Raw genomic sequence first — 24983 nt, 5'->3', positions numbered from 1 at the left:
AAGGCATTGCCAGGTGGATAGTTAAGTGTATTCAAACCTGCTATCTTAAAGCAAAGAGAGAGCTGCCTATTACACCAAAGGCACACTCAACCAGAAAGAAAGGGGCTACCATGGCCTTTCTAGGAAATATTCCAATGAACGAAATATGTAAGGCAGCAACATGGTCTACGCCTCATACATTTACCAAGCACTACTGTGTAGATGTGTTAACTGCACAACAAGCCACAGTAGGTCAGGCTGTACTAAGAACATTATTTCAAACTACTTCAACTCCTACAGGCTGAACCACCGCTTTTGGGGAGATAACTGCTTACTAGTCTATGCACAGCATGTGTATCTGCAGCTACACATGCCATCGAACGGAAAATGTCACTTACCCAGTGTACATCTGTTCGTGGCATGAGTCGCTGCAGATTCACATGCGCCCACCCGCCTCCCCGGGAGCCTGTAGCCGTTTAGAAGTAGATCTTAAACAATTGTACATTTGTAAATATATTACTTTAACCTTTATTATGTACATACGTATTCATTCCATTGCATGGGCACTATGACTAACATACACAACTCCTACCTCACCCTCTGCGGGGAAAACACTCTAAGATGGAGTCGACGCCCATGCGCAATGGAACCGAAAGGGGAGGAGTCCCTCAGTCTCGTGACTCGAAAAGACTTCTTCGAAGAAAAACAACTTGTAACACTCCGAGCCCAACACCAGACGGCGGACTGTGCACAGCATGTGAATCTGCAGCGACTCATGCCACGAACAGATGTACACTGGGTAAGTGACATTTTCCTTACTATACGTTTAAAAAAAAAAAAAAACAGACATTCACTGAAAAAAAATCATAGATTCAGTTAGGAAATAGAATTTTAAAAAACATAGAACTGCTAATTAACCCGCAAATTAGAGCACTCTTAACATCTTTGATAACATCATTGATAATATCAAATCAGTACAAGTTTTGACGAAAAAAAACTGTATGGCGGGGGGCACGAATTATAGTTACTTTAGGGCCAGAGTTATAGTTACTTGAGGTAACTAAGTATAACTGGTGAATTTCTGTGGTTTAAAAAAAAAAAAAAAGTAAACTTTGTTTATTGCCTTTTTCAAAAACATATCTCATGGTCAATATTTATACGGTGTAATACTAGTTTCTTACACAGAATCAGTGTTATTAGCTCCCGGCTGGCACTGCAGTGGGTCCATGCCCGTGGCATGCGATTGCAGTAATTCAGGATCAATCTTATAACATGTATATGCCCGCACGCCATAACTTATAGGATTCATATAAGAGAACAAAGATACATCAATGAACTATGAACACAACTCTAAACATAGCACCTGTGGGTCTTATCTTTGCAGGAGTTCTTAAGGTAGTTTGTGTTGTGGAGGAAGGTAACTGTATGGGGAACCATCGCCTAAGGGAGTGTAGTCTCTAGTATTAGAGGGTGTCCACGCTAGCCGATTGAGATGACTATTCAAAGTCCACGCACAACCTGTGGGCACCACCCATTTGTCGCCGCCACCGGTCACGCAAATGGGTGCCTATTAGCGTATCTGCTAGGTCTATCCCTCTCTTAGGGACTCGTTTACACAGGGTTTGGGCCTAGGTCCATCAAGGGTGCCCGCACCATAGCGTCTGTCTCTTGGTCCTTATCCTGCTCCCATGACTCCTACACCTCAGACCACAGAGAGGCAATGGGGTGCACACGCACCCCCGTGCTTCCTCCCTTCGCAATGAGCGTGTCTCCACCTGTGTCACGTCTCACTGCCAGTCCTCTCGTGTCGGGCCCACAAGGGATTTCCAGGCCATGGCTATCCGGCGTCTGGCGAACACCAATGCCAGGTCCAGGAATCTGTTGCCAACCTTCTTAGGGGGGTTGGTCTAGGGAACAATCACAACAGACAGAGGGGCCAGTCGTCAACTGTCGGTTAAAAGTATCCCCCAGCATTCCCAGGACCTTAAGCCATAACTGCTGTACACCAGGGCACTCACACGTCATGTGGTCAAAGTCTGGGTCCGAAGCATTGCATTTTGGGCATCCCCTGGGTTCTCCTCTGTATATTGTTCTGAGCCTGTGTGGTGTTAAGTATGTTCTGTGGATATAGTTTTATTGGATATATATATAAATCGCAAGTTACGGGAAACCCTGTGGGAGTAAGCCAGAATTCTTCGCCACTCGGAATCTGTCAGCTCCTTACCCAGAGTCACCTCCCATCTGGATCTCAACGCCTGCAGCGACTTAAGAGTCAGTTTGTTTAGGGCTATATAAATCTGGGTGACTAAGTGAGAACCATCACCCACTGACAGTAGCAGCTGAAGCACTTTATGCACATCAGGTTCTGCATTCACCGTGGTCCACAAGCCCCGCATGGCTCGTGTCAGTGCGCTGTAGGTAATGAACAGCCGAACCGGCAAGCCGGTCTCTGCAGTGAGGACCTCAAATGGGACTAGTACACCAGCCCGAAAACAATCCCCCAATGTCGCCACTCCCACTTCCATCCATGGCATCATCTGGCATGTCATAAAAATCCGCACCAGTGTGCCATACGGTATTCCCAGCAGCGGTAGTTCGGGTGCATATGGGACTCTCACACCAGTTTGCCTCAAGCTCCGCTTCCAGCTGATCAGGGCCACCGTCAGGAGAGCACCCAGGTCCGGGATGGAAACCCTTGAGTCAAGCATTCTAGCTAGTAGTAGGTTAACATTAAACTTCCCAGGTGTTACACCCAGGTCCGAGAGATTCATGCCTACCTGCCAGCCAGCCATTTCGCAATCTCCTGCAGCTGGGCCGCCAGATAGTATAATTCAATATCTGGCACCCCCAGCCAGTGCTGGCCTGTAGGCTGACGAAGTGTGGACAGGGACGTCCGCTACTGACTGCCATCCCAAAGTAATTCCCTAAGGAGGACATCAAGGTCCCTGAACCAGCATACTGGAATAGACACTGGGATTTAAATAAAAAAATCTAAAAAGCGGGGTAGCATAATCATTTTAGTCAGTGACACCTGGGCCATCAGGGGAAGCCTGAGGGAGCGCCAGAATGCCATGCAGGATTTCAGAGATCTGAATGCTTTACCCAAATTACCTTCCTGGGGGTCGTGGAATATTTGTATCCCAGGTATTTGAAATTACCTTCCTGGGGGTCATGGAATATTTGTATCCCCAGGTATTTGAACGTGCGGGGGAACCAGGGAATATCGGCTGGACAGGTGGCACTGTATCTGCGAGCAGCTGAAACACTTGTTTTTTTTCTTATTTACCTTTAAGCCCGAGGGGCCTCCAAACTCCTCCAGTATTTGTAAGGCCCAGGGAATCCCTGTTGTCCCATCCCGCAGGTAGACCAACAAGTCATCTGCATAAAACGAGATAAGATGATTGGTGTCTCCCCTCATCATTCTACGGTCATGACCTTGCTGTCGGAACTGTGCCGCGATTGGCACAATAGCTATGGCAAACAGAAGGGGGCATCCCTGCCTGGTACCGCAGTATATGCTGTACGCCTCAGAAATCACCTTACCGGTCCTCACCCTTGCCATTGGGGAACTATACAGTAACTCTACCCATCGGTCACCCAATCCCATATGGATCATCACTCCCCTTAGATAGTCCCACCTCAATGAGTCAAATGCTTTCTCCAGGTCGACTGACAGGAGCATAGCGTTGGGGTGTTGCATGTCTGGGGGTTAGGGGGCGTGTAAGAGCGAGTGCAATCGTCTAAGATTCAGGGAGGTGCTACGTGCAGGTATAAAACCATTTTGGTAGTCATGCACTGAGTGATATGGGGGAGCAGTTGATTAACCATGATCATGCTCAATATCTTGAAGTCGCAATTTAGCATGGATAATGGCCAGAAATCGGTCACCGAAGCCTCTTTAGATTTAGTTTTGGCCACGGGGCCCACCAGCGCCTCCCTTACTGTTTCCAGAAGAATGCTTTTTGCGGACACTTCCGTATATAGCTCAACCAGTTTGGGTGCTAAGATGTTGACAAAACGACTTATAGAACTGCTTAGGGAGCCCATCCGTGCCTGGTGTTTTGCCAGCTGTTTAATGGCTGCCTTGACCCCGTCCAATGTTATTGACTCCCCTAGGGAGTACTTTGTTTCAGGGTCAAGTAATCGCAGCGGTAGTGCCCAAAAGTGATGCTCCAATGTCAGAAGCAGGTCGTCGTCTGGCTGCCTATAAAGGGACATATATTAGGTTTTAAACGTGGCATTGATACCTAAAGGGGAGTACTCACGTGTCCCATCTGCAATTCGCAGACTAGTGGTCAGGGTGTTCTCCCTTTTTGGGCGTACCAGGCAGGCAAGTACCCTGCCAGCTTTATCCTCCTCTTTGTGTAATGAGGCCAGGTTGTGGCATCGCAGTCTTTCCAAGTTCTCATTGTATGTCTCTGGTGTCTGACGTAGCCTTTGTTGCGCCCTGTGACTTGCACCTTGCTCATTGTCTCTCATGCATCTCCCATACTATTCAGGTGAGATCTCGTTCAAGAGATCGCCGGATCCCCACAGTCTGGCTCATGCAGTGTCCTCGTGTCACTACTTTTAAAGTCTCCCACTCTGTGCTCCGGGATGCGGTGGACTCCTTGTTAATGGTTATGTGCTCTGTTAAGTGCGATCTGAGAGAGTCCCTAAAGGCCATATCCTCCAGTGCTGCTGACTGGAGCCGCCATGTGGGGATCGGGAGCCTATCGCTTGTGCAGTGCCAGGTTAACAATAAAGGACTGTGGTCGGACAGTGTGTTCCCTAGATATTTGGTATGCACTACATCAGGACTAATAGATTTAGTGCACACAAAACAGTCTATTCGAGTGTGTAGGCAGTGGAGGCCCGAATAATAGGAGTAATCTCTTTCTTGAGGATGCTGTGTTCGCCAGATGTCCTCCATACCCCAGTGTGCGACCCAATCTACCAGTCCCTTCGATAACTTGTGAACCACAGCTACAGGCAGCAGGGGCGTAGAGCGGTCCATTTCAGTGTCAAAGGTACAATTAAAGTCCCAAAGTAGTTGCCCCCCCCGTCAGTCCAGACATCCTACCCGAGAGGGCTTGTAAAAACGGGACCTGGTCCTGGTTGGGTGCATACATACATCCCAGGGTCACTTGTCTTCCATGCAATCTACCTTCCACCAGTACATATTGGCCATCCTGGTCTAAGTCTGTGGTAATAACTTCAAAAGGGACCCGCCCTCACCCATATCAGTGTCCCTGCGCAAATTCAGAGTATGTGGTGGTGTATATTTGGCCCCGCCACCTGCACCGCAGCCATTCAGCCTCACCTGCAGCAGTGTGTGTTTCTTGCAGTAGTGCTATGTGGACCCCTCTCCTTTTAAGATATGCCAGGATCTTATAGCATCTAGCAATGCTCCCCATTACTCAGATATTCCACGTCAATATTTTATAATCAGCCATAATGGTAAACTGTGGTCAATGTGGGGTATATGCCCCCCAGTCAGGGTAACCCTTGCCCTCCCAGGTTGTTTCCGTCCCTATCCCTTTGTTTTTTTTCCCCTCCTTGAGATTCTTTCCCTTTTTGTGACCTTGGTCATCTTTTCACCTCTGTGTTCTGGCATTTAATGTGTAGGATTAGAGTCCGAGCACTTGCTTAATCCTTTTCATGATGGCTACGTGTAGGTAGTTCGGCCTCTTCCTTTTGTCGGCCATTATTCCTCTCTAGCCACATTTTGATTTGTTGCTTAGAGCTGTAGCCTCTGGTACAGATTCTTGCATTTGACCTTGGAGACCCCTCCCGGTCCTGTGTTCGAATCCTTTTCTTGGAGTCAACGTCAACTTTCCCCTTACCCTTCAGGATATTTTATTGTTCAGTCCGCGTATTGGCTTGCTTTCTTTTATGCAGGTTTTGTTCCTCCGGGACTCTGCCCCATTTTTTTTTCTGGGCCCTTTCTTCCAGCAACTTTTTCCATTTACTGGACTAATCATTTCCATTATCATGGCCTTCATAAGGTTGGCGGTTTCTCCTGTGGTGATTTCTCTGCCTGGTGTTGACCTTTTTTAATATACCACAAGGTTTCTCTTGTTTCCTATCAGCAGGTTGTTCTATCAGCCTCTTTTAGGGTTCAGTTCACTAGCATTGATTTTCCTCCTTGGCTAGGGTTTTTCTTCCTTGAGGGCTGTGATTTTCTCTCCCTCTCCTCTTTTATTTTGCTACTGTTTGTTCAGCCCTTTTCTTTCTCCGTTTCCATATACTATGTATCTATATATGTATGTCTACATTTATATGGTTCATAGGTCTGCGTCTTTATATTTATTTATATCACATCTGTGTCTTCATTTGAGTTTGAGAGGATATTTCCCCCTCACCCTTCAAAGTCGCTTTTTTACTATCAGTCTTAGATCTATGAGATGGAGCAGGAAGCGGAGGTGGAGCCGAGTAATTTGGGAGAGCCATTAATCTTTTAATGTGAATAGCACGTGATGCAACGACTATGGGTCGTTGTTTATCTCCCTGTGCAGATTTAGAGGGGTGCACCTTATATTGGGCTTCACGGGCTATCCTCTTCATAGTGGCTCAATGACTGCACTGGGGGTGCTCCTCGAGGGCCACAAGCTGCACCCAAAGCTACACAGGCTGCTTCTATGACAACCTGAGACCTCCCCCACCCAGCACAAGCCCTATTGCATTACCAGGTTGTGTTCCTGAAAGGCCAGCTTTAATCATTTAGTCCTTCTCCCCCTCCTCCAAATCTTACTCTCATTCACCCCTCTGCCCCCCCTTCCCCCCCCCCCCAAATGCCTGAACAAGGGTCACCATAGTATCCAAAGTCTTTGATTAGAAAAAGAAACATAAGGTACTGAAGGGAGTATCAACTCATGCAAGTCTGAGTCCTTGTCGTGAAGTGTAATCAAATCCAATAATCAGGAGGCCCAGATTAAATGCGAGCGCTGAAGGCCGCAACCAGTGATGCCGATGATGTGGTTCAGCGGGGGAGAGTGAGCAGGAGGAGGGGAGGGTGGCACACTGCTGCAATGGATCCTCAGGAGGCAGCTGAAGCCGCAGCTGTTATGGAGTGTTATAAGCAGGAACTGTTAGCGGACACCATCCCTCTGAAGTCTTCAATAGCGATGGAGTAGTTCCACATCTCCATCGAGGAAGGAAGCCCCGAATGCCACTTTCCCAGCACCTAACACAGTGAGCGACCTAGGCAGCTGTTAGCGGAGCATGACGAGTTCCCAACGCAGCCCCGTCAAAGTACCCTAAAAATGAAACTTGTGCACATCTTTCACTTTGCAATGTCACTCTGAATATTTAGACAATGTAAGGATATCCGCAGATCAGCACTGGGTACAGTGAAATTATTTAATTGTATTCTGCAATTAGTACAATGAAATATCATTGAATTGGACTAGGAAATGAAATTGCTCCAGTTAAAGCCAAAATAAAAACAAATCATGATTGGAAATTGGGCATGGGCTTTTGGAATTATTAAAAGCAGAGATTTGCAACATGCTACAAAAAGAAGCCACACAAAGCGTCAAAACATCATCAAAACTTTGGATTCTAATCTAGGTACTCTCTCATAACAAAAAATCTTGAAAGAGTGGAGGCCCATTCTAGACTGACGGCAGCTCAGTCTTTTTTTTAGAAAACAGTTATTCAGGATAGTAGCGTTCCAAGTGGTGCTACAGTTTCTAATGAAGGACAAACACATGACATCATTAGATCTCAAGGATGCATATTTCCATATTTCAATCCACAGAAAAAAAATCATCCATATCTCAGTTTCGAGGTAGCTGGTTGCCACCGTCAGTTTTGGGTTCTTCCCATTGGACTTCGCTCTGTACCTAGAATATTCTTCAAATGCATGGCACCAGTTGCAGCCCATCTTTGGCATTGAGAGCACCAGGTATACTACACTTAGACTGCAGGATGGTCAGAGGCTCATTTATAGGCTCTACAAATGACTCAATAAGAAGTCTGTATCACACATTTCAAGTCTCAGGCTGAACAGAAAAAATCTTAAGCACCTTCTCGGAAGATAGGCCACCTGAATATTTATGTAATTATTGTAAAGCAGCATTATTGGCAGAGGTTACACCACCACTAGCAGATAGGCTTTCCAACAGCCAAGTATCTTGAAAAAGTAGATCAAATCTATCACAATGGGTGGAAAAAAGTCAAAATTAAGCACAGTATTGAATATTCCAAATCGAGTCTGTAGCATGTAGGTGGCCCATCCACCTAGTGGATTTATCCCCACTGGTTGATATCATAAACATTGTCTAGAATATTAAGAGATGAAATTGTCATACATATCATTGTTTACACAACCAAAAATTAATTTTTCTCCCCTCAGTGGATTATTTTACTAATTGGTTTTTTTTTCCAATGGAAAAATGCCAAGGAGCTAAACACATTTCGACTTGAGTAGGCGCAATGCCGTCACATATTGCTTTATAGACCCGTTCGTTAATTTATAGTTGGCGGGTGGCCCATCACATAAGAAAATTACTAGGGGCCTGATTACAACTTTGGCGGAGGTGTTAATCCGTCCCAATTGTGACGGATATACCACTAGCCGTATAAGGAGTTCCATAGGATATAATGGACTCGTAATACGGCTGGTGGTATATCCGTCACATTTGGGACGGATTAACACCTTCCTCCAAAGTTGTAATCAGGCCCTATATCTTCTAATTCAACCTCAGAGTCCTTTTCTTAAGGAGACTACCTTTATTAAGTAAAATTGTACTACTACCCTACCCCTCAAAAATTGGCACGTGAAAGTGAACTTTGGTGTGAAAATATTTTTAGGATGAAAGATTTACGCTGGAGCCAAGGGTTTAGTAAGATTTTGGGGGCTTTTTTGAGAGGTCAGCCTCATTTGTAAGTAAAAAGCAAACTAAGCAGGCCTGAAAAACGGATGATGCTTGAACCCGTACCAGAGTTAAAGCCGAGCTTAATTAGTTTGGTTCGGTATTTCGACTGACCATTTTTTAATCTTGACAAAAGGATTGGTTCTTAAACGCCTTTAATTTGTGCTGAAGAGAGAAAGAAGTCCGCATGGGTCGACGAGATACAGACATTAGATCATTTGAGACAGTGGGCCTCAGGTTGTTGTACTATTTCACTTAAGTTTCATATCTTGCTGGTGTCTTTTTGTATCCCCACAGTGCCCAAATTTAATTGCCTTCAGTAATTTAATGTTTGATGGCATATGTGGCTGTAGATACACATGCTCTGCATACTTCTACCATCTAGTGTTGGGTCCGGAGGTTACAAGTTGTCTTCGAAAAGTCTTTTGAGTCGCGAGGTATAGTGACTCTTCCTTTTGTTGATAATGCTCATAGGCATTGACTCCATTGTTAGATTGTTTTCTTCTGCCATCGGGTCCCTCTGGGTTGAGGTCATTTTTTCAGACTCTTCCGTTAGGGATAGCTCCCCCACTGTCCATTTCTGCCCAAAGTGCCACGCGAAGTTCCCACGGACCGAACAACACCTGGTCTGCTCCCACTGTTTGACCCAGACAATAAAGGATTTAAGCATTTTTGATGGAAGAAAGCACTAAGGGATCAAAGAGCCCTGGTTATGAGATGCAGTGGCATAAGACTGAAGTGACGCCAGACATCTTCCAACAAAGATGTCTAGTCAGAGCCAAAACAAGAGTTATGAGAGGCCTCGGGAAGAGGCTTTTTCAGTAGTCATTACTGGGTCCCCTGTCCTGTCCAAAAAAACAACACCTTCCATCGAAGCAAAGGCTGATGGGCCACCACTGCCATCAGTCCATGGTTGGCACTAAAAACTCATTGGGCCGGCCGCCATCCAGCTCGGCCCTTAAATAAAGCCTAAACATTCAAGTTCGGTACTAGGCCAACTATCTTCTGCTTTGACATCAAAAGCTTTGGGATCCCACTCAGCACCAACCATCCTGGTGCTGAAAAAACCATCACCAGTCTTGGCACCAACCGTTTTCACATTGAACAGAAAGGTGCTTTGACGCCGAAAAAAAGTGTCCCAGTCTTCAGAGCCAAGTACTTCTATAGAGGCCTTCCTCCACAAAATGAAACAGCAGCTTGACACCAAGCAGAAATAGCTTCATATTCAGTCGCAAACTGGCCGTGTCTTGGTTAAAGCTTTTATTTCAGCACCTTTCTAAAGACAGCATGTGTTTGGGGAGGCTATTGATGTTCCTGCACTTCCTGCCAAACAAAAGAGGATGGGCAAAGACTCTGCTGCTATACACCCTCCTTTGTCCTCTCCATCACCATCTAGACCTCCACAATCACAGGGTGACCTTTTTGAGATCACTCCTCAGGGTTCCCCCCCACTCTTTTTAAAGTGATCAAGGAACAGGGGACCACACTCTCTCTTTCCCACAAGACATAGACCCTTGGTCACAGTATGATGTAGGTCCCTACAAAGGCACAGGTCCAGATGTCTACTCTGCCAGACCATCTACCCCAGATGACACTGCCTCTTTTCAGGATCTCATTGGGAGGGCGGCTTCCTACCACTAGGTGTCCTTAGATGAAGAACCTATTGAGGATGATTTCCTCTTTGAAATTCTTTCTACCTCCCTTAGGGCCACTCAGTACCTCCTCATGCTAAAGGGAATGATGAGGCATGCAGAGGATATCTTTGAAGACCCTGCCAGGGCACGCATCATTACAGCGCGTGTAGAGAAAAAATATAAAGTCTTCACCATCAGACCTTTTTTTTTTTTTTTTTTTTTTTTTTTTTAAGAAGTCAGATTTCCCCCTATTCCCTGGTGGTTTCTAATGCCAGAAAAAGAGCCGACTCCCAAGCTGCTAGCAATGCTACACCGTCTGACAAGGAGAGTAAGCTCATTGATGCTTCTAGAAAGCGGGTTACAGCCCAAGAAGCCAACCACTCGCGTATAGCTAACACACAAGGCCTGCTAGCAAACAAATGACAGTGCCCTCTGGGCTGAGACCTAGGAGCTCCTCTAATACCTACCACAGGAGCACATTAAGAGGGGCCAAGGAATCGTCTAGGAGGACCAGCTTATTTCAAATAATTCCATCTGCAGGGCTGTAGACACTGCTGACACACCCACCAGGGCATCCTTTTATGCCAACATGCATGATTATGCATTTCCGGATTTAAGACTGAGGTACAACAAACTATTCTTAATGAACTGTTTGATAAGGAGCATCTTTTTGGCCACAGGTCGATCAGGCACTGAAAAAGATGAAAAAGGTAATGAGGTGGCTAAATATATTGGTGCCTTGCTGGCCCCTGCCACACAGGTTTCCTTTCGCTGGCCGTTATATAAACCCACCTTCAAGGCCACAGACGCCTCATCTTTTTACCATAAAGCCAAGGCGCACACATCCTCCCATAGAGACTTCTTTAGAGGTTCCTACAGGGGAAACAAAAATTAAGGAAGAGGCAAAACACCCTCCCCACGTGGCTCCTCCACTAACTCAAAACATTGACTCCCTTCTCTCTCCCCCCCCCCCCAACACCTCCAAACATTACCCCTCGCACTCAAACTTTCTCCAAAGCACGTCACTCTGCGCAAACAGAATGTTCAGGCTCTCTTAAACAAAGGAGCCATAGAACCTATTCCTCCACACCATCAAGGGGCAAGAGTACACTCTGTACTTTCTGGTTCCCAAAAAGGATGGGTCATTAAGGCCTAATCTAGATATCAGGCCTTTAAGTTATTACTTCCTGTCAGCGCATTTTCATATGTTTACACTCCAGGACGTGATCCCACTCCTTCAGCAAGGTGATATCCTCTCAGCATCACACCTGAAGGACGCCTTGTTTCACATCCCTATACACCCAGCGCATGGTAAATAACTCAGATTTGTAATTGCAGGCAAACACTAACAATTCAGAGTGCTCCTGGTCAAAGTAACAACTGCACTAGGGATGTTCACAAAATGTCTAGCAGTTGTAGCAGCTCACTTAGGCAGACACAATATTCATGTTTTCCCATATCTAGATGACTGGCTTATCTTAGCCAGCTCTCTCAAACTTTGCCCACACCACATTCAAGTCACCATAGACTTGCGTCATCAACTAGGCCTCACTACTAACTTCCAAAATTCTTATCTACAGCCTCTTCAGATTCAAATCTATCTATGGGCTTTTCTGGACACGCAACAGTGTTTAGCTTATCCCAGTGCAGCAAGGATACAACATTTTCAAACACAACTTTCTTTTTTTCGCCCCAGTCATCAAGTCTAAGTCAGATGTGCCATGAGACTTCTAGGCCTGATGTCCTCTTGCATGACTATAGGTGTAAATTCACGCCTGCAGATGCAACCATTGCAGGAATGACTTGCACGTCAATGATGTCAATCACTGGGTCATCTGGAAGATCTAGTGTTGGTGGACAGCAGCACCCATCACTCTCCTCAGTAGTAGAGCAGAAACAACCTGTTGAAGGGGCGGCCTTTACTTGACCCTGTTCCTCAGATCAGTCCAGGGTCTCTGGGATCCCAAACATTGCAATATGCACATCAACTAACTAGAACTCATTGCTGTGCATCTAGTGCTGAAAGGGTTCAAACTCCACCTGATCAACACAATGTTCCATGATTCGCACAGACACCATGACAACTATGTATTATGTGCAGAAACAGGGGGAGGGCACTCTCTACAGGTGTCTAGCCTATCCCAGCCAATCTGGCGGCGGGCCATTCGCCACAACATCCACCTGCTAGAGAAACTCCTCCCAGGAGCACACTGTTCTGACCTCCTCATCAGAATGCGGCAATTATTTGAGTGGGAACTCCACAGTGGGAACTCCACTCACAAGTCCTGCTGCCCCACTTCCAAAAACAGCAAACGAAAATGCAAAATGCCCACACTTCGCCTCCAGGTTCCTACACCTTCAGTCCAAGGGCAATACTCTGTATGAACTGACCAGGGATAATTGCATACATTTTTGCCTCTCTCTCCTTCCCTTTCTGGTTTGGAAGCTCAGGCAAACATCCCTCATATTGATCCTAGTGCGCCCCACATGGACTCAACAACCGTGGTTCACTACTCTTCTAGAATTATCAGCAGTCCCCGCACAAGAAGCTTTTCCGCAGCCCATTCCTTCTCACTCAGAACCACAGACAAATCAGACACCCAAATCCCAAGCGAAATGGCTCCTGAAGTGATAGAATCTGGATACCCTAACCTGCCTCAAGAATGCATGGACATTCTTAAGGAAGCATCTGACCCACTACTAGGACATGTTATGCAGCAAAATGGAAATGTTTTGTTTGCTACTGTCTATCCAAACAATGGAACCCTTTCACAGTTTCAGTACAAGGCATTCCTTCCAAGCTCCTTCATTTGGAAAAAGCAAACTCAGGATACACTTTCATAAGATTACATTTGCCGTCCATTGTTGCCTATCTTTAGGATAGACAGCCGTCTTCTCTGTGCCCTGGGCAGGGAGTTGGCATCCTCTCCTTTGAGGGAAGCCAGATCTACATATCAATGGTGGTGGGCTTCTTTGAAGCCCCCGCCTTGGAATGCAGATTCACAGGTTGTTGGAAATGGGGTCTTTAGTTGAGTCAGATTACCCCCTGTTCAAGCAAGGACCCTCACTCTAGTCAGGGTAAAAGAGAATCACCCTCAGCTAACCCCTGCTTACCCCCTTGGTAGCTTGGCAGAGCAGTAGGCTTGGCTTAACTTCAGAGTGCTAGGTGTAAAGTATTTGTACCAACACACACACAGTAACTTAATAACAACATTACCAAATGACACAACACAGGTTTAGAATAATAGGAAATATTTATCTAAACAAAACAAGACCAAAATGACAAAAATCCACAATACACAAGTCATGTTATCAATTAAAAAGCAAAAAGAGTTTATGCAGTTTCCAAAACACACTAACACTGTTAGCGTGAAAAGGTACCTTGGGTGCATCAAAAGTAACCACACGGGCGAGTGCGCGTCAAAAAGGGCTTGCGATACATTGATTCCACTCACAAGCGAGACCTTGTTTCATTTCTCCTTTTATCAGGTCGGGCGCGTTGTTTCTTCTCTCCACCGGAGAGCGATGCGTCGATCCAGTCAGCACTCTCTGGTCCTGGCAGTCCTTGCATTGTTTTTACACGCCCAGCGGTGTTTGCATCAGAAATCCAGCCGCATGATAATCCGAAAACCACGCAGCGTGGGTTGCGATCTCCCAGCCTCCATCAGCGATGCTGCGCGTGGTTTCTCCAGCTCTGTACGTCGATTCTTCGGTCGCGTTTCCGGCAAGCGTCCACTTTTATCCGGCGGTTCGTCGTTTCTTCAGCTGCAGATCAGAGTCGTAGAGTCGCGTCGATCTTTTCCCCACATGGCGCCCTGTGCGTGGATTTCTTCCTTTTAGGCTGCCAGCTTCTCCTTTCAGGGTCCAAGGAACTGGATGGGCACCACAGGGCAGAGTAGGAGTCTCCCCAGAGACTCCAAGTACTGGCAGAGAGAAGTCTTTGCTGTCCCTGAGACTTCAAACACTAGGGGCAAGCTCTAAATCAAGCCCTTGGAGAGTTCTTCTCTAGCTAAGGCCGAAGAGCCTCCTTAGCCCTGGTGGACTGGGCTCTTAGCCCAACAGGAGGTTCCTTCTTTGCTAAAGAATAACACAATTTGATGCAAAGAATGACCCACCTGGAAAGCGTTCTCTTGTGGACAGCCTTGCCTTTCCTCTTCCCCACGTAACCGAAGAGCTGATCCTCCTGTCTGAACTCTCTCGTCCTGTCGACGAAGAAGCTCAATGCTCTTCTTGTATCTAGTCGGTGTAGTCTCTCTTCCTCCTTTGATGGATGAGGTGGAGGATAGAAGGAGGAAAGTGTGATGGACTGTCCTACATGAAAGGGTGTAACAACCCATAAAAGGAAGTGTATGGGGGTTCCACACTAAGAGCCTGGAGCTCACTCACTCTCCTAGCTGACATAATGGCAACCAGGAAAACAGTTTTTAAAACTAATAACCTTAAGGAACATGAATGCATTGGTTCAAACGGTGAACCCATCAGAAATGCTAACACTAAGTTCAAATCCCACGGCGGAGTAACGAATGGAGTGCACGGAAACTTGTTAGTGAGACCCTTAATGAACCTCAAAACTATTGGGGACTTAAACAAGGAGGGTTGGTCTGGTAGACATAGAAAGGCTGACAGCGCGGACAGGTAACCCTTAACAGTCGCAACTGCAGAACCCCTTTGCGCTAAGGACAGAGCAAATGACAAAATGTCCGATAAGTGGGCACGCAAGGGATCAATTTGATTCTCTCCACACCAAGTCACAAATTTAGCCCACCTGCTTGCATAGATAGATTTGGTGGAGTGTCGCCTGGCCGATAATATATAACGTCCACCACTTCTGGTGGGAGAGAAAAAGTACTCAGATTGCCCCGTTCAATCTCCAGGCATGTAGGTGCAGGCTCTGGAGGTGGGGGTGTAGAACCTGCGACTGCAAGAGGAGGTCTGCCCTGTGAGGGAGACGGAGCGGGAGCACAGTGAGAGTTGGAGAAGGCCCGAATACCACACCCTTCTTGGCCAATCCGGAGCTATTAAGATGACTTGGGCCCGGTCTACAGAACCCGAGGAATCAAAGGTATGGGGGGGGGAACGTGTAAAGCAACTGGCCGTACCAGGACACCTGAAAGGCGTCCCCCAATGCTCCTTGCACCGGATAATGGAGGCTGCAGAACGACGGCCAGTGCGCGTTCTCCCGAGTGGCAAACAGGTCTATCTGAGGAAACCCCCACATCTGGAAGATGTAAAGGACCAGGTCTGGATGAAGACGGCACTCGTGATCGGTCAAGATGTGCCGACTGAGACTGTCCGCACATACGTCCAAAACTCCGGCCAGATGGTTTGCTACCAAGCAAATCCGATGGTCCTGTGCCCAGGACCAGAGTCGCAGAGCTTCTCTGCAGAGAAGGTACGACCCCACCCCTCCCTGCTTGTTTATATACCACATCGCAGTAGTGTTGTCCGTCAGGACCTGGACCGACTGACCGCAAAGGGAAGGGAGGAAGGCCTTGAGAGCCAGACGTATCGCCCGCAATTCTAACAGATTGATATGAAACATCTGTCCCACTGGAGACCAATGACCTTTGACCTCCAGGTCCCCCAGATGAGCTCCCCACCCTAGAGTGGAAGCATCCGTTATCACTGTGGCCACTGGAGGTGGCAGCAAGAACGTCCTTCCTTGAGAAAGGTTGCCGACCGCAGACCACCATCGGCGATCCGCTGCACTGTCTCTGGAGATCCTTATCGATTCCTCGAGATCCCCTTTGTGTTGAAACCACTGCCTGCGGAGGCACCACTGAAGAGCCCTCATGTGCCAGCGTGCATGAGTGACCAACAGAATGCAAGAAGCACACAGACCGAGCAGACGAAGGACCTTGAGGACTGGAACGACCGCTCGATTCTGTAACATTGGAATCAACGCCTGAATGTCCTGAATCTGCTGCGGCGGAGGAAAGGCCCGATTCAATGTTGTGTCTAGTACTGCCCCTATGAACAGGAGGCGTTGAGAGGGCTCCAGGTGAGATTTGGGCACGTTCACTGAAAAGCCCAGATCGAACAATAACTGGGTTGTCGACTGCAGGTGACGCAGCACGAGCTTCGGAGACTTGGCTTTGATCAACCAATCGTCCAGGTAAGGGAATACTGCTATCCCTCTCCTCCTGAGCTCTGCTTCAACCACCGCCATCACCTTCGTGAAGTCTCGAGGTGCTGAAGTAAGACCAAACGGAAGGACCGCAAACTGATAGTGTTGCGATCCCACCACAAACCAGAGATACTTCCTGTGCGACTTGAGAATCGGGATGTGAAAGTAAGCATCCTGCAAGTCGACAGACAGCATCCAATCCCCTTCGTTCAACGCCAAAAGCACCTGTGCTAGGGTCAGCATTTTGAACTTTTCCTGCTTGAGGAACCAATTCAAAACCCTCAGGTCCAGGATTGGCCTCAACCGACCATTCTTTTTGGGGATCAGGAAATATCTTGAATAACATCCCTGACCCCTCTCCTGCTCTGGAACCAACTCTACTGCACCTTTCGACAAAAGGACTAGAACCTCCTGTTGTAATAAAAGGAGATGGTCTTCTGAACAGAGGGATGGGGAGGGATTTGGGGGGGGGGAGGGGGACAAACGACTCCCGAAAGGGAAGAGTATAGCCTTTCCCCATAATATCGGTGACCCAGGAGTCCGATGTTATTGACTCCCACATGTGGAGAAACTGAGATAATTTCCCCCCTACAGGAGATGAATGTGAAGGGATTGATGGAGGACTAAAGCTGCTTTCCCTGCTGCACCCCTCCGGAGGAAGAGGCAGAGTGCTGCTGGGTAGCCCCTCTGGTACGAACCCTACCCCTTCCCCCTATATGGTCTATAGGGGTGAGTAGAGGCAGCCTGCTCGCCTGTCTGCTGAAATCTCCCTTGAAAGGAAGAGCCATGCCCAAACCCCCTGAATGCTCGTGAAGGAGTGGAGACGGAGGCCTGCAAGCCTAATGACTTTGCAGTGGCCCTACTCTCCTTGAACCGCTCCAAGGCAGAGTCAGCCTTTGTCCCAAAGAGTTTATCTCCATCAAAGGGCAAGTCAAGTAGGACTGACTGCACATTTGGAGAGAATCCTGAAGATCGTAGCCAAGCATGCCTTCTTGTTGCGATGGACGTGCCCATTACTCTGGCCACAGAATCAGATGTGTCAAGTCCAGATTGGATGACCTGAGTTGCCGCCGCCGCCTGAGCGTCCGTCAAAAGGTTAAGAACCTCCTGAGACAATCCAGGATGTGTCGTCTTGGCCTCGTCCATCAGGGCATAGATGTACCTGCCCAAGATACAGGTTGCATTCGTTGATTTCAGGGCCATGCTGCATGGAGAGAATGCCTTTTTTGCAGATTGGTCCATTCTCTTGGATTCCCTGTCCGAAGGGACCCCTGGAAAAGATCCTGGAGCCGTGCGGGAGGAACATGAGGCATGCACCACCAAGCTCTCTGGAGTTGGATGTTTTGACAAGAAAGCTGGATCCCCAGGAGCCACCCAATACCTCCTTGCCACAGACCTATTCACTGCTGTCGAAGTCACAGGCTTCTTCCACACCTCCATTATCGGGTCTATGAGTGCCTCATTAAATGGAAGAAGCGGCTCCGCCACAGCTGAAGAAGGGTGAAACACTTCAGTGAGAATGTTAGTTTTTATTTCAGCAGCTGGAAGAGGAAGGTCAAGAAAATCCACTGCCTTCCTCACCACCGAATGGAAAGAAGCAGCCTCTTCGGTGTACTCCCCAGGAGATGCTAAGTTCCACTACGGGGAAGTGTCCAACCCACTGGCAGTGTCCAAGCCCTGTAGGTCTCCCAGGGGCTCTGCAATCTCATCCTCTTCCAAGAACTGTCTCTTGTATTTCTGCTCCTCAAGCAGACTCAGAGCCAATCTCCTGGAGCGCAATGTGGCCTCAATTCTCAGCGTCAATAAGGCGTCTGCTGACGTCGAAGACCTTGGTCGGCGTCGATCCTTGGATCCATCCGATGCCGGATCCATTGGCGCCGTAGGCTTCTTCAGCATTGACTGAGGTTGTGGTGAACTCATCAGCGACGGGGCAGCAGAAGTTGGCGGCTTCACAGGCCTTGTAGGTGACACCATCGGTACCGGCACCGAGCCAGCACTTCCCATGGGAAGAAAAGGCATGAAGGGCGTCGGTCTGTATGGAACCAGAACACCCATGTCATTTGCCAAAGGACCTGAAGGTCCAGACGGGCCACCTCCTGGAGCCATGTTGGCAAAAATGCTAAACATCGCATTTAGAAATGCGGAAAGGTCTGTACCTGGCGCCGGATATCCCTGTGGAGTCTGCGCCTGAGGTGACACCGGCGTCGGTTCGGGCATCTACATCTGCGCCGGTGAAACCACCCGATCCTGGTGAGGCTCGACCTCATAGACAGGCAGAGGAGATGTAGGAGAAACAGGAGTCGTCTGAAGCGGAGGTGTTCCCGTCGGACTAACCTCCCATGTCTTACGGCGTCGAGCTGATGGCGACCTCGAACGGGATCAGTCCTTACTCGACCGACGTCGTGATCCATGCCGGGAGTCTTGATGACGCTTGTGCGACTTCGAAGATTTAGAGGAAGACCTACGATGGTGATGTCTCTCCTCTTTTTTTTTTTGACTTCGCCAAGAATAACTTGGCCTCCGGCTCCTTGAGTGCCTTCAGATTCATCCGCTGGCATGAACCGCACTCCTCGACTTCATGGTCAGAACTCAAATACCACAAGCAATTTTCGTGTGGGTCTGTCACCGACATTCGGCCACCGCACTCCCTACAGTGTTTAAAACGTGGCTGAGACATAGTAACACTCTGAGTGAAACAGTTGCTCCCTGGAGCCTCGAAGAAATAACCGTTACTCACAGGCACGAAAAAAAGGGAACTGACTTCTGCACGCCGACGAGGACCTCTTATTGCCTGGATGACGTCAGACGGCATCGCGTGGGAGTCGGGCACGAGGGTTAAGGCACACAAGAAGTCTTCTTTCCTTTCACTGCTGGTAACATCTCCAAATAGAGTTTCAGCCTTGGTGCCTACGCATCTGCTGGAACAAAAGGACTCAAATAATGAGGGACCTTTCGAGGTTGCTCAAAGCCCATGAGAACTGCACATCAAGTGTCAGGATCTAGAGGAGGACACCCAGCATGATCCGCAATCTTACTACTCGCAACCATGTGACGTCTCATGATCCGCAATCTTACTACTCGCAACCATGTGACGTCATCGTCGACGTGCAGAGCTAGAAGAAAATTTCCGTTGGATGCTGGCGCATGGGGAAAATTAATTAGGTGAGGAATCCACAGGTAGCTAGTGTATCCACCAGAACAGGCGTTACCGAAGGAAAGTACCTTATTCTTTGGGTGCCCTTCTTATGCCCAATTTCTCCTTTGAAGTAGGCCTACTTTAAAGCAGTCTCTCTTGAATGTGAAATCCTGCCTTGGCCAGGCCAGGCCCCAGACACTCACCAGGGGGTTGGTGACTGCATTGTGTGAGGGCAGGCACAGCTCTTTCAGGTGTGAGTGACCACTCCTCCTCCTCCCTCCTAGCACAGGTGGCTCATCAGGAAATGCAGACTACACCCCAGCTCCCTTTGTGTCACTGTCTAGTGTGAGGTGCAACCAGCCCAACTGTCAAACTGACCCAGACAGGGAATCCACAAACAGGCAGAGTCACAGAAATGGTATAAGCAAGAAAATGCTCACTTTCTAAAAGTGGCATTTTCAAACACACCATCTTAAAATCAACTTTACTAAAAGATGCATTTTTAAATTGTGAGCTCAGAAACCCGAAACTCCACATGTCCATCCGCTCCCAAAGGGAATCTACACTTTAATCAGATTTAAAGGTAGCCCCCATGTTAACCTACGAGAGGGGCAGACCTTGCAACAGTGAAAAACGAATTTAGCAATATTTCACTGTTAGGACATATAAAATGCATTACTACATGTCCCACCTTAACCATACACTGCACCCTGCCCTTGGGGCTACCTAGGGCCTACCTTAGAGGTGTCTGACATGTAAGAAAAGGGAAGATCTAGGCCTGGAAAGTGGGTACACTTGCCAAGTCAAATTTACAGTTAAAACCGCATACACAGACACTGCAGTGGCAGGTCTGAGACATGATTACAGAGCTACTTATGTGGTTGGCACAACCAGTGCTGCAGGCCCACTAGTAGCTTTTGATTTACAGGCCCTGGGCACCTCTAGTGCACTGTACTAGGGACTTACTAATAAATCAAATATGCCAATCATGGATAAGCCAATTACATACACATTTTGTAAAGGAGCACTTGCACTTTAGCACTGGTTAGCAGTGGTAAAGTGCCCAGAGTAACAAAAACAGCAAAATCAGAGACCAGCATACATCAACAACCTGGGAAACAGAGGCAAAAGGTTAATGGAGACCACGCCAAGGATGAAAAGTCTAACACAGGTCATCCTGTTGGGAGGGGTGTGCTAACACCTCTGCCAGAGCAGGCTTTGTTTCTGTACGCCCGAGCAGGCCAGTTAAAACTAGTCAGCCAGCACACAGATGAATGGCATGATTTTCAGAGGGCACCTCCAAGGTGCCCTCTGAGTGCATGTATTAATAAATCCATCACTGGCATCAGTGATGTCTTATTAATACGAGATGGTTGATATCAGACATTCCTATTTTAGTGAAGCCATCTTGTAGCTGGGGAACTTGTATTGACCAGTGTCCAGCACTTGTACTTAAAAATGGCTTCCCTTTTCAGTCGACAAAGACATAGCAGGGGGGTATCTGTTCTTGCAGGTATGTCCTCATGTAATATAATACACCCTGCTTAGGGCTGTAAGGCCTGCTTTAGGGGTGACTTGCATATATTGCATGCCGTGTTTAGGGGACATGACACACAGATTGTGTGCCATGTCACTTTTTCACTTTTAGCAGCACCAAAACATGCAGCCTGCAATAGTAGGCTGCGTGCTCTAGGTGAGGGATCCCTGAGGGGTGGCACAATAAATGCTGCCACCCCTGGGGACCCTCTTTGGCACCCATTCCCTAGATACCAGGGGTACCGTTTTACTAGAGACTTATAGGGGGGCAAAAGTATTGCCAATTGGTTAAAAAACTGCACAGTTTTAGGGACAGAGATCTGGCACTGGGGTCCTGATTAGCAGGAATCCAGTGCACCTTCAGTCAAAATTGGATCGGATACCAGGCAAAAGGTGGGGGTAACCATGTCAAAAAGGGCACTTTCCTACAGTAATGCTCTTTCTGTTGGGTATTCTATCAAACCCAGATTCCTCATTGCTATCCCACCTCCCCGTTCTGTGGAGTTACCTTTTTAACATTTACAAAGGACTTCAGCTCACTGTAACCAAAATTGTTCATGTTCTGCTTCTGTTGGCTTGAAAAAAGGAAAAGTGAAGAAACTGACATCAGCATACTGGGGTGAGGAATATATGTGGCTTTGCTCTGACACTTTCAGGTGGTGGTGAGTGTCCAGTCTCACAACATCACCTAGTGGCGCAGAGGAGTATAGCTACAAAACATTTCTGTATCCAGTCTGATGACTAGAGAATACCCCAAGATGAGGACTATGCAGTTAGATAACGTATACACTAGAATAAGCATCATGAAAGACAAGTAACTTGTTCTCATTGTTTGCAATTAAAAACAAAATCGGAACAAAAAATGATTAGGTTTGTAAGTAATACACTGAATTGTATTGCAGAATTTGTACAGAACTTCATACCCTTGATGACGCCACAGGGCGCTCTTATTTGTGTCAGGTTTCTGGAGTCCATTTCATAATGTTTGGTGTGGAAGTATGTTGGATGTACTGGAAGATGAGGGGGAATGTGTGAGTTCCAAAAATATGCTTTAACATGTTGGAGTGCAAGTCTGTCATAAGCGTGAAGTGTTACTGTGAGTGAGAATCAAATCATTCATGCATACTTGCTTTCACCTTTTATTGTTCGTCCTCTGCATCTTGTGATTATATATTTGTTCTTTTTCCCCTCTTCTTCTTGCAGCTCGTGAAGTATTGGGAAGCATTCCTTCCGGAAGCAAAGGTCATCTCCTAATCGGAACTCTTACCTGCCCAGTCTTCCCTTGTCTTTCTGCCTTTTTTTTATACTGTGTACCTCTCTTGCCTTTTTAACTCCTTAGTTAAAACGTTCTTCACTGCCTGGACCTTGAAATTTTAAACCAAAAAAGGACAAGAGCGAATCCTTCTTTCCCTCCAATAACCATTCTTCTTATTGTATATTTTTCATTTAACTTCATATATATTTTCTTATTAAAATAGTTTACTGCTTTAAAGGAAGAAAAAGAAATGAAAAACAAGCCGAATTAGGTGATGGAGTTATTGGGGGGGAAGGGGTTTATTATTAATATATATATGTATAAATATAAATGTATATTTTTGGGAATGCAGTATAGGAACCAAAAATTGAGCATTTCTATCACCCTTGCTAGTGCCATGAAAAAATTACCTAATAAACAATTTACAAAAAATATGCTGTAGCAAAATGTAATATGGTGTTATGTGGTTAGGAATTATTTAGTTTGACTTGCAGTTATCACTAGGACTGTAACATCAAGTATAAGGTAAACACAATAATTTGATTTTTAGATTGAAAGCATATAATGTAATGCAATCCAGGTGAATGTGCATTGGGTGCCTTATGGAAAACCTTCTCAGTTAAATAATACATCCTGAGCTTAATTCGTCACCTCTAGAAGTGTATGTGGGGTGTTTCCCACAGGTTGTTTATATAGACTAAGCTCTTGGTAGCAGAATTGAATCGGGATTTATTTGAATCAAGTTGAAACAGCTGAAAATTGGTTCTTTAAAGGCACCACTTCCGACTGTGATCTGAGTTTTTTACTGTGCAACAATGTTGGGGTAGAAAGCATGCAGTGCAATTGGCAGTGTTTTTCTGTGTTTTTTTTTAATTTATTTATTGTTTAAGAGGGTGTTTGGTACATTGTTCTCCTCTAAATTCCAGTACTTTAGAATGCAGAACGTAGATGTCTTTGTCCAAGTCACGTTTGTAGGTCTTAGGATATTGGTGGTTTCTTTCACCGTCAGGCAGAACCAGAGCTTTCTGGAGCCTCTACTCTTCACCTGCCTTCAGCAAGACCTTCTGGCACTGGTGGCTTTCATGCCAATTCATGCTTCCTCCTATCTTTATTGTGTTTTTTTTTCTGATAAAATCCTTTGTCAACCGTGATCAAAGCAGCAGCTACAACACTGTTTTCATCCGTTCAGAAGAAAACCAAGTTCTGATTGATACATTTACCTGTGGATTACTCACATGTTGAATATCCCCAATGCTCCAACATTCCAAGGACATTTTTCTTCATAGCTCTCTGTGTCTATGAGGACATCATAATGCCACAACACTGCACGCAACTCTGTTTGACTTTATCTGAGCCATAAGAAGCCCTTGTCAGCATGCAGAAGTCCGTTCCCTTTTTTTCATGCCTTTGACCCGTACAGTTTTGTCTCATCTCTCCCTTGGGTTACTGTTAGTAACCGTGTTTCAGGTTGGAGAATCAGTTGATACTGTTTTTATGCTACTGTCTCCACCAAAGAAGTCCGGTTTCAAACCCTGTCAGGAATGTGAGGGTCAGATATCGATTACTTATCCTCAAGACGACTGTCTTTGGTATTTCATCCCAGGCCACAACGTTGATGCCTGTTCTTCGTGGCAGAAGATGAACTCAAAGGCTTTGAAAGAGAGAAAGGTGAAGCTCTTCGTGGCCAAGACCAGGAAGGAGAAAATAAGTTGTCGGAAGTCTCAACCCCGTTCAGAGTCGCCGTCTCCTTATTCCTCGATATCCTCCAAGAGGAAGCACAAGAAGATGCAGCGTCATAGATGTTTCTCCAAGGTCGGTGTCTCCACGCCCGAGGTCGAAGTAAGGCTCTCGAGCTCCATCTCCTGTAGCCAGTCATGTGTTGCTATCGAGTCCATTAAGGCCTCTGACTTCGCCCTGGCGACCTGATCCAGAGATGGTTCCTCTAATTCGTCCTCCATCTCTTTGCAGGAGCCCCAGCCTTTCTGGCTCAAGGAACAGATCCAATTTCCTGAATTCAATGGATAGCATTTTTAGCCAGGCCGTGACTCCATCTAGTGCGCCTGCAGGCCCCATGGGTCCAATGTATTTGCTGGGACGCTACAAGCCGTACCACCAGCAGGCGCCTTTCATGGCGATGGCCCAGGTACCCTGGTCTTCCCTGGTACCAGGGAAGGTGACTCCTTTGCCGATTGAAGCTCAGCATAAGTCAGCAGCCCTGATAGCACTTTCACTGACATTGAAAGGCTCCATGCAGGCATTGCATCATTCTACTCTAGCTCCTGTGGATTCGGCTGCTTAAGCTGTCAAGTCTCCGAGGCCGATAACTGCATCCTCAGCGCCGATCCACTCTGCTGCGGTGCCATTTCTGGAGTCAAGGCATAGATTCCGTAAGGAAGCTCAGCACCTTTTGGAGGAGGAGCAATATTTCTGTGCACAGCAGGATCCTGATCTGGAAAAA

The 24983-nt window shown here is 46.9% G+C and overlaps 1 protein-coding gene across 1 annotated transcript in view; it reads left to right on the top strand.

Moving 5' to 3' along the window:
• Window positions 1-22951, top strand: part of SNX1 (sorting nexin 1) — a 470987-nt gene extending 448036 nt beyond the window's left edge. The window contains exon 15 of the mRNA XM_069222309.1: window positions 22474-22951. Coding sequence (XP_069078410.1) covers window positions 22474-22524 — 51 coding nt within the window. The 3' untranslated portion in view covers window positions 22525-22951. The remainder of the gene's footprint in view (window positions 1-22473) is intronic.
• Window positions 22952-24983: the final 2032 nt, after the last annotated feature.

Source organism: Pleurodeles waltl, chromosome 3_1 (assembly GCF_031143425.1).
Source record: "Pleurodeles waltl isolate 20211129_DDA chromosome 3_1, aPleWal1.hap1.20221129, whole genome shotgun sequence".
NCBI lineage: Eukaryota > Metazoa > Chordata > Amphibia > Caudata > Salamandridae > Pleurodeles > Pleurodeles waltl.
This window is presented reverse-complemented; position numbering and strand designations above follow the sequence as displayed.